The sequence below is a fragment of the Ylistrum balloti genome, unplaced genomic scaffold (genome assembly GCF_031769215.1).
Source record: "Ylistrum balloti isolate Yb309-2 unplaced genomic scaffold, AGI_CSIRO_Ybal_v1 Utg370354, whole genome shotgun sequence".
NCBI lineage: Eukaryota > Metazoa > Mollusca > Bivalvia > Pectinida > Pectinidae > Ylistrum > Ylistrum balloti.
The window spans coordinates 246,806-261,628 of NW_026782252.1; the positions used below are offsets into that span (position 1 = coordinate 246,806).

The 14,823-nt window shown below is 33.8% G+C and overlaps 1 protein-coding gene across 3 annotated transcripts; it reads left to right on the forward strand.

Moving 5' to 3' along the window:
* The first annotated feature begins 1,329 nt into the window (after window positions 1-1,329).
* LOC132553800 (uncharacterized) lies at window positions 1,330-12,930 on the forward strand. 3 transcript variants are annotated; one of them, XM_060218076.1, is made up of 11 exons: window positions 1,330-1,369; window positions 2,748-2,807; window positions 3,008-3,096; window positions 3,330-3,442; window positions 7,706-7,816; window positions 7,939-8,037; window positions 8,367-8,508; window positions 8,780-8,907; window positions 10,664-10,791; window positions 11,173-11,344; window positions 12,240-12,930. In XM_060218076.1, the coding sequence occupies exons 3-11, from the start codon at window positions 3,089-3,091 to the stop codon at window positions 12,464-12,466; spliced, it is 1,128 nt and encodes a 375-aa protein (XP_060074059.1). In that variant the 5' UTR covers window positions 1,330-1,369; window positions 2,748-2,807; window positions 3,008-3,088; the 3' UTR covers window positions 12,467-12,930. The 3 variants fall into 3 exon arrangements, with proteins under 3 accessions (XP_060074059.1, XP_060074062.1, XP_060074060.1); XM_060218077.1 differs by lacking the exon at window positions 2,748-2,807 and having other exon boundaries at window positions 1,351-1,369; XM_060218079.1 differs by lacking the exons at window positions 2,748-2,807; window positions 3,330-3,442 and having other exon boundaries at window positions 1,345-1,369.
* Window positions 12,931-14,823: the final 1,893 nt, after the last annotated feature.

The following is a 14,823-nucleotide window of genomic DNA, read 5'->3' on the forward strand; positions in this document are numbered from 1 at the left end:
AACGGCGAGTCATTGGATAAAAAGAAAGTCATGTGATTGAATAAAAGATTGGAGGACTACCAGCAGGTGACCAAGATAAGCAACGGTGTGACATTTGTGCAAATATCACATCTCACTAAATATCTGTAGGTACAGCAACAACTCCTGTCACTTTCTGCTCGTTCGTAAGTATACACAGTATATCTCATTCGACAATTGACTACGCCGTTGTTCAGAATGAACGAATTCACATGCTTTTATACCTGAGCACAGACTTAGATATATAGATGGATAGGAAACTGAACCATTTTCGTCCACGTTTTAACCAGGGATTATATTTTGCTTTTTAGCGAGCTTCGACCAAGCATTTCGAGGGCTGTATTACTATCTGCAAGTCTATTCCGGTTTATACGTGAAAAATTAAATACACGAACAGGTTCCTGCATCAACGCTTTCCGTATGTATTGCACAGGTACATGCGGTTTTAATTTCATAGCATTTTAATATAACAAACCACACAACAGCCTTACAAAAGCAAAATGATTAGCAACTTATCGATTGAATTATCTAGGTAACCGCGTTCTTTCTCTAAAACGCGAAATATTCTCGCAACAGGCATACCTGTTCTTAATTCATAAATTATTTTTCTTCGCAACCAGCCATGATTTATGTTTTGACATCCACGATTCGCTTAGAATTTTATATCCAAATTCAGTATAGGTGTTTTGCGCAGCGAAGCGCTACGAGGTGTTGTACAAAAATAGAACATCTCCAAGACGTATATATACATGCATACAAACAACTTTATTTACACATACTTAACATACATCTATAACAAATCAAGTTTGGCATTAAGGGCAACTCAGCTATCAATACATAAAACTGTTCTATGTATATTTTAAAAGATCATCTTCAGATAATCTTGTACATAAATGTAACATGAAAAGTATAAGAAACAACAAAATTTTCTGATTATAAACATATACCTTATTTTAATATATATCAGTAAAAACTAACGATGAAAATTCCTTAAAAACAAAACATTACGATTTAAAGGCGATGTTGGGGATGGATGGTCGTATGACTCAAAACTAGGTTCTAAAACTCGTTGAATTAATCTGATCAAAACCTGCTGAAGCGACATCTAAATAATGACCCTATGGAGTGCTGAAACTGTGTTATATTTTTATTGACCAATCAAATCTAAGGATGCCCGAATCCTTGCATATCTTAATGAGTATACATGTACACGTGAAGGCCCTACTCATGTACATGTGTCTGATTATTGCAAGCACAGATTTGTCGTTTCTAAGCGGCCGACGAGTTTCATTTGCATGGAAGATATCAAATTTATGTGGGTCAAAATAGGCGTTTCACCAAAACCAGACAGGTAAATTACAATATCGGACTACCATTGAATGTGCAGCTGTCGGATATCATATGAAACATGTGATCACAATTGCGGCAAATTGTTTATTACAGATATGGCAGTTTTTATTGTTGTAAATATAAAGGAGGAGTGCCAGTTTCGGCCTTCTGGTGGCCATGACGAATACTTTTTATTTTTTGTCAAGATTTTAATAGACAAAAAATAAAAAGTATTCGTCATGGCCACCAGAAGGCCCAAACTGGCACTCCTCCTTTGTTGTTAATTGTGTATCAGGTATAGTAGATCTTACAGATTGACGGTATTGTTATGTAACTGGTGTATGATTATGTTAGTATAGTGTAGTAAGAAAATAGCCTCAATGTCAAAATCTTATTCAACAACGTATTTCCTATTGTACAACTTTCATAGTTAGAGTGTAGCAGGTGCAGTAAATTGCATGTTTATGTAGTGATGTATTTTGTACAACTTTCATTGTTAGAGCGTAGCAGGTGCAGTAAATTGCATGTTTATGTAGTGATGTATTTTGTTAACATGAATAATTCAAACCAAGATATTTGTCAATAAGTATGGCCAGATCGTAGGCTTTGTATTTTTTATTAGACCCTATTAGTTCCAGTACGTCTTGAATCAAATTTCAAAATGGGAAAGAATTTGATAGCCTTGGTCAATTGGAGTTATCCATCAGAGGCCCTATGGATAGATAAGGGCTTGTGAACTCCGTACAAAACCCATTAGACCTTTGTCACTAGGCCTTGGGAGTTGACACCGAACCATTAGAATATATCAGTTTATCTAAATATTGTGGTGATGGTATATAATACTCTGCATACGACTTGCCCCATTGGTACGAATTGGTTGTATATCAACTCGCCACGAAGGTGTTGTGTAACAGTGCGTGCAACACACCGCCAGTTCGTCTTCAGTCATACCTACGATACAGACGTGCTTTTACGTTCTAGGTCTGACAACGAACTCCTTGCCGATTACGGCCATTGTAGTCTATGACTATGTATACTCTAAGTGTATCCCACATTCCCTTATCCTACAACAATATCATTCTTTTGAAGAAATGCCAGGATTCTGCCAAATGTTTTGTCTGAAGCTTCCTCAGATGAAGAAGAATCAATTTTGTATCAACCATGGGTCTCGCCCACCTGGACCGGGAGGAGCGGGTCACAAATGGTGAAATTGACAAAATTCCTTCAAGCCCTTTTTCTGTATGAAGGCCTGGATTTTGTCTATACGTGATCTGAAGCATCTTTGAAGGAGAAATTATCTTTGTATAAGAAAAGTTGGTCAAGGCCCCCTTGACGGAAGAGGCTGGGTCCAGTTGGGGGAATAGAACTAATTCTTTGAAAATTTTCTCTGTTTTTTCTAGGAATTTCAGGATTCCATCCCACTTTTGTCTGGACTGTCCTTAGGAAACTTAGTTAAAGGGGTAAGAATTCTCTCCAAATTGTGAGTGTAGGGAATATGCAGCAAATATTTGAAATCACTCTGTAGAAATGAATCATTTTACTTAAGTTTGGATTCAGCAAAACCAGTTTCGATAATTATTAGCCTTTTGTTGACACCGTTTTAGGATGACTTTACCTTTTGCATTGTTGTAAAACCATAATAATTCTCTTTATCTTTCAGGGAGCCGTCAACAGAATTCGTACGTGGTACCTTAAGTTTAAAAAGACAACTGTTACTAGACAGCACCAGATACAGAGGACAATGACAAGGTACAACTAGCAATATGGAGTATATAAAGTACAATCAACGTAAATTATCAATCATTTCTAGTACATAGTGACACTTCATTACCTGATAATTTTTTTAAGAAAATAAGATGAAATGGTAGGTGTGATACAGCTTACATTATTTTATTATATCGGTCATATCATGCCGTTACAAAGTAGCATTCTATTAAAGAGTTTTCCATTATATGAATTTCTGATAATGTTCTTGTTGGCAGTTTTTTTCCGACGATGAGAATGAAGACAGTTCTTCATGAAGGAGTTGACGACATGTATAATATCCATTGTCATGCTGGCAATCTATGTCGGACAGCAATCATGGAAAGTTTAGGTAAGCAATATTCATATAACAGTTTGCTACGATTAAGAACGACAAAGTTTGCGAAAAGAATTCATCTTGAACCATATTCATATTCAGGAGTCAAAGACTTCTTGTGTAAATCAAACGTCCGAAAAGAAGAATAGCTGGTGGAAATGTGTTTCTAGGCAAAAGCCCGATAAATCTTCTTTTTTTTTTTTTTTTTTTTTAAAGAAAGAAAATTACATTCAACCTTTAATCCAGGTCATACCAGCCACTATTAGAACAGTGTTAGAACTTGAAGTTTGTTTTTGGAATTTTTGAAAATTGAGTGAATGCGCAAACTTTGAATGCAATGGTACACTTATTAATGTATTTGCGATTAACATTGATAGTATTTTTGATGATCATTGAATATCAGGTGAGTAATGCAGGTCCATTGGGCCTCTTGTTACAAAAAGCGGTATGTGTTTCGAAGTTTAGAAGTAACAAGAGATTAATTTGTATAAATGTCCAAATGTTCGCAAGAAATTGCCCTTTAACCGTTGCGTCTAAATGCATTACGGGTTCTGCGTCTTGGAATACACATATCACACATCAGATGGGTTTTACCTGTGATAGAAAATCTAATACGGGTTTCAGATTTTCAAATGAACGCAACACCGCGAAAAGATTTGAATTTACGTGACTTACGACACAATCCATTTAAGGAATTAATGTAGGTCAATTTCTGAAAAACTTGATTCTCGTGATTTTGTAAATATTGTAAATAATCATGATATTATATGTTTGTATGAGTGTTGGGTCAATGAAGAAAATGTTGAATAAGAAGGTTATAAAAGTCATATTTTCCCCAGATTTCATGACAAAGGTGGCGGCATTGTTATTTTTATCAGGTCATCAATTACTTGTCACCGTAATGTTTTTTGAAAAAAATAAATAAGAATATTATCTTACTGAAAACCATCAAGAAAATACCAGAAAATTCCATACAACTAGGGCGAAATATGAACATAGAAAGATTTACATGGAGCACCTTCTGCTTCATCGACGACACCCGCCATGTAAATATTAGTCAATCCAAGTAAGTGATGTCACGTTTTCAAATGAGAACAAGGTATACAACATCGGAACAAACATGCAAACTAACGATCATCAAATACGTCCAGCGTCATGTCGCACATAGAAAAATATATTTCTCAATGAAATCACGATGGTGACATTAAAAACTTCCCCATAATTTTTATCAACATGTATATTTTAAACTTTTATGTTACGAGTTTGCCAGTTAATTGACAACCTTTTCCACGAAAATCGTGACAATGGGAACATGCCCTTGAATATCGAATCAACTGTCACATATAAATACCATAGGTTGGAGGTCCCGGGATAAATTGCTGTTTTTGTAATGATTCTTGCAAAATCAGTGTTGATGAGTGTGTTGAAAAGTTTACCAATACATTGAAAGAATTGTTATATTCTTTAAGTATTGTTACATATCCTCAACGTAATTTTAAGGAATAAAATGTACAGAAATCGAGATAACAAAACACACCGAGGTAATATGTTAAACTTGACAAAGAAAAATCATCCGGAACATTTTAACACAAATTTCAAGAGAAGAAAAAATGTTAATAGTTGCACCCTTGATGAACATGACGTTTTCAACATTTGTAATTTGTCATCTGCAGAACCGAGAGAAAACGAAAAGCTAATATTTGAGTAAAGTATGATTTATATGTATCAGATGATACGTAAGATGTTGATATATCCGAAGGAGAAGTTGACTAAGTTATTAATAAATTAAACACGGATAAGATAAATGATAGGTATAATTATGGCGGAATTACCTAAGTAAGTTGTCTAGCCAAAATATTAACTGCAGCTTTTAATAATCGATTGATGGAATTTGATACCTCATATGAAAAAAAGACCTCTGATGCACAGTTCGGTTTTAGAAAAAAAAAATGTCTACAGCAGATGCCATGCTTGTTTTACAATCTTTATAAGAATTGTTAATATACACAATGTATGGTATAAGTTTATAAAAGAAGGCGTGAAGGGTAAAATGTTAGATAGTATACGTGCATTGTACGATGATGTAAAATGTGGTAAATTCAGTGATTTTTTTCATTTGATATTTTTAATTCGAAGAAGGGATTGTTTCACGGTGAAATCTTGTCGCCTATATTTTTTGTCTTTTACATTAATAATCGTGTTTTGCATTTGCAACTGGTAATATTGTCCTTCTATTGAACTGGAAATCGGTTTTTAAATAATTTAGTATTCACCAGTTTTATTATAAGATCATTGATACAAGGAAAAGATGATAACATAAAATGACATGAAATAGTTAAAATAGATTAAAACAAAAGTGTACCAGCTGAGTTTCGAACCCAAGTCGTAGTCGAGTTCCTTGTTTAAAACTATATAGCTACGGTAACGTAAATTTACTGACTGTTTGCTTCAAAGTACGTACGAAACTAACCTTTAGATAATCCGGTATTAGCTTGCTACGAGAAAGTAGCCGATATTTCTAGAATAACTTCCGCGTCGTACAGAAGCTTTGCTATACTGACTATATCAATCACGCATGTGATCCAGTGCATGATGTAGCATTTTAAACAAAATGGCGGGATCGACTAACAGAGGACATTGGAATTTGATAGTCAATATTTTAGGAAGTAGGCATTGTACAATGTTCTTTTCTGGTCAGATAATTTAGTCAAGATGAACTGTGGTTGTGTAGTCGCTACGGCCATTAACATAGAAGTTAGTATTATTATATAAATACTAATTACATTGTTATCATTACAAGCTAACCGGCAATATATATTTATCTATTATTTTATTTGAAATGTCGCTTTTGAAAAAAGATGGTGGTAGGGTGGGCCGGCGCAGTGGTAACGCACTCGTCTTTCACCAACTAGCTCTGGGTTCGATTTTCCGAGCGGACGGGGTCACCTGTCTGACCAAGTAAGTTCCACGAGTGCTACGGTTTCCTCACGCAGTAGGACTCAATCTGGAACAGCAAGATTAATTTTGTTTAGCAGATGACATAGAATAAAAAAAGGTTTATATTTCTATTTGTTTACTACTTCGTTTTAGGCTTTGTTTGAATTTGCAAAACAAGAGAAGACGTGTTCACAAGCACTATGACATATCTTCTACCACGCTGATTGCGATGCCCATATTGTCCCGAAGAAAGTTTGTTTTCAGAGGGTACCGCAATATTTGCATATTGTTTACACCATTTAAGCTTAAGGCAATAATTAAGTATTATTCAATATAAATGAAACGCTTACTTTTCGTTTGTAAAAGAGAGGTAACTCCAGACATCTTGGATATGAATTTTAAATAGCATATATTTCGACAGGTAAGATATTGTACAACATCTCTGTGCGTTCAGATCATCAATAATGTAGTCGGCCAGAACTCTGATTAATTAATATGATACAGCCTATAATTAAAAAATAGATGATCAAATTGAAATGAAACTCGAATCGCTGCAATGCGCAGCAAATTAGCAGTGTTGATATTCGTTCAAAGACTATAGCAAATCAGGTAGGTAGAACGAAAAACTGGACTTGCTGTCGCTAATACATGATCGTAAGAGGCGACTAAACTTGGAATCTTTTTGAGTGTCAGAAAAGCTTCGAGTTCTGCCCCCTGACCGAGACATACCACAGTCTTTAACAATTGTAGATTCTACTCTTGCATAATGTTCACTAACAACATGTTTGCCCAATGTCTGTATAATGTAACCATGTGGAGTGCCTTGCTTGGGTCAGTATACTTTTGTGTGGTAGAACTATAAAGTCGGCTTCAGTTCTAAGCTTTCAGAAATAAATACATATATAACACTAAGAAACGGAAACACGAAAGGCTCATCTACATCAGCCGCTTATCTCAATTTTCAAATATGGGTGATGATTTCAATTTTCTACTTTATTTTTCCATTTATGGATAGCAACATCCTTGCATTCCACCATACGGTTTACATTTCGCAATTGATTCGATATTCCATGCCTCTTTCTAATATCAGGATTTTTGTGCAAGATGTGGACTTCTAACTGACAAAAATGAAAGACCTCGAGAGATGAAGATTTATGAAGGTTTCTTAGTGCGGTATTATTCTGGACATGTTTGATGCTCATTAGTTTGCCTGTTGCTTCCGTTGCTGTGTACATTTTTCTCATTTGGGAACGTGACCTGATTAAATACAAAGTTGCTATCTATTAAATCTTGTCATTTCATAAAATCCATAAATCATAATTATCATATGCTTTTACACAGAAGAAGTGCTCACTTTAAGATCAGCAAAGGATACAAAACAACCAATAAGCATTGCGGATTTTGGAACTGCAGATGGCCTTGCTTCTCTTTCTCTCATGAATGAAATGATAGGTAAGTCCTATGCACTAACGTCAGGCAAAATATACAAGTAACGTTATTCCTATACACAGTAATATTCAAATCAGATAAATCCAAGATGTACATGTATATATGCGTATATGACTTGATTTCAGATGAAATAAAAGGACGTCTGGGGGAGAAGCAAGCCATTGTTGTGTACTATAACGATCAACCAATGAACGACTTCAATCGGCTTAGCAATGTTATCCATGGTTGTATAAAACATTTTGTAATGATGAACACTATTCTGTTGTAATACTTAATATTATGTTGAAAGACTTTCACACTGTAATGATTTAAAATGTATAAAGGAACCAATAACGTAAAAATACTAATCCTCTATTTCTCTTATAGCGTAACAACACGTATGTTTTTTTTTTTTTTTTTTTAATTGGAAATTTATCGTCCTCTGTATATGTTGACTATTTTTGTACAATGCAATATACTCTGCAGTCTCAATGATCAGTGAGGGATTGTGTTAGACATTGTTACAGCTATTTAAGGTATAAACATTAATACTATATAATGTTGTGTAACCCAGGCGGTGGGCAGAATTCTGGATTAACTCTCAGAAGTAACGTGTATCCAGCAATCATTCCAAGGTCTATGTACAACGTTTGCCTTCCTGATAATTCTCTGGACGTGGCTTTTTCCAGTGTAGCAACCCATTATCTCTCAAAGCAGTATGTAAGACACGAATACAGTTCCCTTGTCTGTGACGGAATTACATTATAAACTTCGCCATTTCTATTTGGTGAATTGCATTCTTTATTATCCCGAAGAAAAAAAACCAGAAGTTGCTTTTAAAAACTAAAAGTTCGAATTGCTCTTAATGAAATTACTGTAACCATATTCAAGTTCGCAGAAAAAAAAGACTGCAATAAAAATTATTTGTAAAGCGGTTTTATAAAACCACATTCATACATAGGTGTATTAACGTTTAATCATTTTCAGGGTTTGTCAAATCCAAAATGGCGTATGCTTCAGTGATGCAGACAAAACAGAACAATTCCTGATACAAGAACAAGCCAAAGACGATTGGAGGACATTTGTGATTTCAAGAGGACGGGAGATTAAACCGGGTATGTGATGTTAATGTATATTCTTTATTAGGTAGCATCATGTTCAAATATTATTATGACAGCTGACACAAAGTCAACACCGGAAAATATCAGTTTGTTGTTGTTCACTATGACGTTCAAGTAAGCTTTGTAACACATAGATTACATAGATCACGGGAAATAAAATTACTGATTTTGGGAAAAGAAGACTTGACGGAAATATAGAAGGAAGATACAGAAATAATGGACTGACTGCGGAAAAAAGATGACCGGGACGATAGAGAAAAGGAGGATTATAAGAAAAAGGCACACAATTAAAAAGCACATTTGAATACAAATTTAGAGATATATACAGTAGAGTCAAATAATGAACAGCTGTTTCAACCCTCTAGAACTTGTTAGTATCGGAGTGGTCTACATTTTGAAGTCTAGAAGCCAACATAGGAAAATCCAAAGTGATCGAAAATTGTCACAATCTCTGATAGGGAGATGCACTTTCCCAACATATTTTGTAATTTCCATACATATGATAATATTAGAATTAAAATTTGAATCAAAATGTGACATTGCATGCAGGTTACAGCAATCAACTACCAGTGTCTAACACCAGCAGTATCAAAGTGTGAAAGGAAGACATAGGAAGACACGGGGATTTGAAATCTGTTTTCTATCATTGCAATATTAACGAAAGGAAAACAATAATGTATGAAAATCACGTGTCATTCTTATTAAAACACAAAATGTCAAAGCCACGTTTACAGAGAAACTAAGGTCACAATAATCTCCCGATTTTTATAAAGTGCATATTGCATACAATGATGATTAAATCACAAATTTCATAATTTTTATAAATGTCACACCTTAAGAGGATATATTCACAATATCACTTTTTACCAGCTATGATTTAATCCGATTGTGTAATGCGTTTGAAAACAATATTTATAAGAAACTTTAACATGCTAAAATCACTATTTTATTCTTTGAAAGTCCTGTGTCGCCCAGGGGTGAATGACACATCTTAGGAGGACGAATATTCATGTCACCCCAACACCAAAAAAGCAATGGTTGTGCACTGCATAGCATAGAGCCAATAAATATCGTAAACATTATTTGAGGACGTGCTGAACTAAGCCATAAATCGTATTTCAGTAGGAACATTTATGTTCTTAACGTAATTTACTGATTTTATAGACGATTACTGGCGTCAAGTAATGCTTTTTTCTAATTGAATATACCATTTTGATTATATTTTAGTATAATTTGATATTTGTCAACTTTATGACGTAAATCTAGTTATACCTATATTACATAATGAAAATAATCTAATAGCTTTTATACTTTTTGGTCGTAAAATTATTTCAGTGTGAAGTGTAATCTCTGACTTTGGACCTACTGTTAAGCGTCACCCGTCACGTTTTAATTCATTATAATAGTGGCTTTTAGATGACGCATAGGCACTCGACGTTATTCTTAAATTATCAGATATATAGAAATTCCGAAATTTTTCAAATTATGGGGTTTATGCATCTCCCCATCTGAATTCCGACCTTTCTTTTGATTATTTTCCACAGGCGCCTCCTAGGTTTCAAAGTCAAGTCCCATAGCATCAATAACGAACAGTTGTATGATACAGTATATTTCACTTTTTGACTAAACCGTATCTAACTCCAAATTTGTAATGTAAAATCTTAAAACCATTCCTTTAATAGATAATTCATTATTCAATTTCGTATATTTTACAACAGGCTGTACACAATGAACATCATTGTTGTTCCAGGAGGTTTCATCATAACAATGAACATCTCGTCAGATGAGAAAGGCGATGAGGCGATGATAGTGGACAAGGGAACCACGTGTATCGGGAGTTTCGTGACTGATATGGCTAGGAATGGCGTTATCACACAAGTGATTATATACGGGCATTAACAAATGCTTAAATTGATTAAGTGCATGTTCAAAATAGGAATATGCAAAGATAAGATATGAATTTCAAAACAGAAACAAAGTTTTCCCTGTTTACAATCAAGATGATTGTCGTTATTGTGTGGCTCAAACTTGTAAATGCTGTAATGGTGGTTCTCGATTCATGTGTAGGGTTAACATATTGCGAACCATTCAATAAAACAGAAATGGTAATCTCTATGCAGATAATGCATATAACATATACAGAATAATACTCGCGTACCTATTAGTCATATGATCATATATATTTCCGATGGTCCACCCTCACCAAGTCTGTAATGAACAAAGCTTGCGCATCATAAGCTAATCACTTGTTATTTACAGGAGGAATATCGGGCTACAAACTTCAACAGTTACTATCTGAGAAAAGCAGCGGATTTCGTAGAGCCGTTTATCAGTGATATACCTGAAATAAGGGAACTTGGATTAGAACTGGTATCGATCAAGTCAATGAAACACTATTTACGACACCCTACTTTTGATATAGTGAACAAAGGTGAGCCGTACTTATATCATTTCATGGTTATGGACATTTTAGAAAATTATAAGAAATTTGCTCGCTACCCGATTCAAACCACAATTTGTGTTTCTTGTAGAACTGCAATTAATTAATGTAGTGTAAAACAATAAGTCAAGTATTTGGGTGACATTCAACCCAAATATGATTTCACTCCTTCAAACTTCATAACATCTTATTAAATGCATACGACAATTGCAACGTTTTAAAGTTAAATGTTTCGAATGTATTTGTCAATGTGCCTTTCATGACTTCATATTTTGGATTAAAATTTGCAGTATAATGTTAAAAAAAGAATAATATAAAGATAGTATGTACATTTCATGCATTTATTACAAAACAAATAGTAATTAGTCTTTGATTCATGAAAAAGGCCTGAATCAGGTTCTATAAAAATCTGTCTTGTGGAATTCTGAGAATATGAAGCACTGTCAAACAGAAAACCCATATTTATGGATAACCGAATTTTAAAAGTTTATACAACTTAACAGTTGTAATTTTTTGTTAAGGTGTTCTACTTTCATCAATTACATAACCCTGAACAAATAGAGCAACCTGAAATTTTGACATGTTCTCAATCTTCAATTTTGACATTTGCTTTTATATTTATGCAAAAAAATTAAAAAAAGGTCCGACCCTGTTCAATGCTTGATTACTCTAATTATTGACGTTGTAAGTTTATATTTATCAATGTTTGATGAAAAAAACTTAGAACAGGTAAATGCATTACGATATATTCGCGGAGCCCTGTAAAATAGAACTCGAATTAATATTATTAACATATTGATAACTGAGTGGTTTCCTTGTTAGAATATGCGAGTGGAAAAGTGACGGAGATAAATAACCTTACTTTACTTTCTTCATAATATTGCAGATAATACAGATAAAATGGAATATTCCCAGAGAATAGTTTCGTCAACCTACCCCTGGATGTATCATGTGGTACATGATGGATTATCTAACTCGCGGACCGAGGAGGAGAAACGAGTCATTATAGACCAATACTTCAACAGATTAAGGGACTATGTGTATGTTCATTCTGATCACAAACCGTATCTGATCTTCACAGAAGTTGTCATAAAGAAACGGAAAACGGTATGATCAAGGGCCAGTTGATATATAACCAGTAGTGTGGATATTGTAATGACAAGATCAGGATAAACAAATTAACTTGACTCAACTTAAACTTTCATCAATGTGTTTATTCCAAGCTTCACAACTGCATTAGGATCACTTATTAGCCAGCACATTTCCACAGTTACAGCCCCTTTTACAGTTAAGATACAAGCGTTTACAGACAAATTTGGTATATACTTCTTTACAATTGATTAGCTAGAGACATAAATGAAACATTTAAAAGTCAAAGAGCTTTCACTGAAGGGTCCCGAGTGGTCTGGACGACGGACAAGTCTCAGAATCAATGGTTTTTATTATGTGATTCCGAATGATCACATTTTATACTCTACAACTGTGATTTATGTATTAATCTACTAACAAATTTTAGATGTTTGTTTTAAAGAAATTGATAATTTTAATATGATCATTTACTCCATGACATGCATATAACATATAGTCTCTATTTACTATATTTTAAATAGGAGGTATTTATATATTTCAGGAATATTGATACTATGAATATGTCATTGATTTTCTGAGAATGAGACGCAAATAAAGTATTTGAATGAATCTATTGTAGCGTGGGGATCTAAACTGTATCAAAAATTTGGCCCCGGTCTAAACATAAGGAGTTAGTGATAAACCGGGTCAATCGTGGAACCGAGTATTTATCTTGTTAGATCCCTGGGACTAGGAATGATCCCGAGATCAATTCTTAAGTCTTGTGTATACTTGTGTAGTTACATGTATATGTAATTGTTTCCATAATTTGGCCACAGGGACTAGGAATGATCCCGATATCAATTCTTAAGACTTGTGTATATTACTTTCTCCATTTCCAATAAAATAAAGATAAATTAATTATTAAATTGTTAATTATAGGAAGACCAATTGCTATCAGGTTCATGATTGTTGCGCAAGTTTCGTTTGAAAGTTCTCCAACGGAAGAAATATTCTAGATGATATAATATTATTTGATAAAGATGAACGAGTTAAATTTATTAGTGAAGATAAATTATGCAGGAATAGGACATATATGTTTGCCATGCATTGCCTGATAGTTAATTCATTGTAGATTAATAAGTATTTTAAACGGGTTGTCAAGATTTCCAAGGGTTTCCTGTCATTGGAGACAAATGATGAATGATTTGTTACACATGCCCAGCCCTTCATTCTAACTTTTCTATTGAATACATACATATGTGAATGGTTTTCCTTTTGTTAACTATCAAAATAAACATGTTACTTGATAAATTGGCAGTATACATAATGATATGTATATGACAAGAAATTAACAAGTCCCCGTTGTCTATTTTCAGCTTAATTGTAAAAGCTATAACTTGTCTTAAAAATGTATATTGATATTTAGAAATAAACGAACAATATGTTCAATCTATCAATATAAATAGGAACAAATGCTGATTGAAATTGATTACTTTCTTATGATATTTCTTCATATTTATGATATATTTGACCAATGATTTTGATGACGTATATATTGGCGTTTGTTGTATGTTTAGAGTGTAATAAGATTTTGAAATGAAAAGTATGTAATATTGATATCATCGATGACTTGTTGGACCTATGCCGTTTGGAGGCCTGCATACTGACATTTGACATAACTGAGCATTGTTATAAGATATCGATGTATAAATAAAAAAAATGTTTGGTTATTTGACCTCTGACATTTAGTGACCTTCTTTATTAACCTCTGGTATATGATTGTCATTTTATAATAAGATCAAGTAAAATATTGAATATTGTGTTATGAAGAAATAAACAGAAAAAAAAAGAAAAAAAGGAAAGAAACGATTAATTGGCCGTAAGTAGTGTCTCCATTTCTTTATTTGAGATCACGAACAAAATTTCAAATCTTTACATGCAATGTGTTTGGCAATAGGTATAGAGCTATACTTACCTGTTTAAGCGAGCACTTAGCCCTATAAGCCTCTTACCAGCATTTGACATTCCTCTATGTCTCGTGGTAGAGATTAAATCTAATATAACTTTTTTTTAATAATGTTTCACTTGCATCAGTCTATTCGACCTACAGGCAATCAGGTCTTTGATTACCTTTTACAGCTTATTATTGACTTTTATTGATAGTTTGACATTACAAAAGTAGGACGAGAACCCTGAATGTACTGTGTTGGTAAATAAACCTGTCCGATATGCCTAAAAGATACACGGCAGTCAGAAATCGTTAACAAAATCAAAACAAAGGCGTGTTCGTAGGGTCATATACGGTATGAAGCAAAGTTGAATTTAAACAAAACAAAAATTAAAGAAATATTTGTGTTTCTAATGTCTTTTTAATTACCAAGGAAACAATCAAAAAGCAA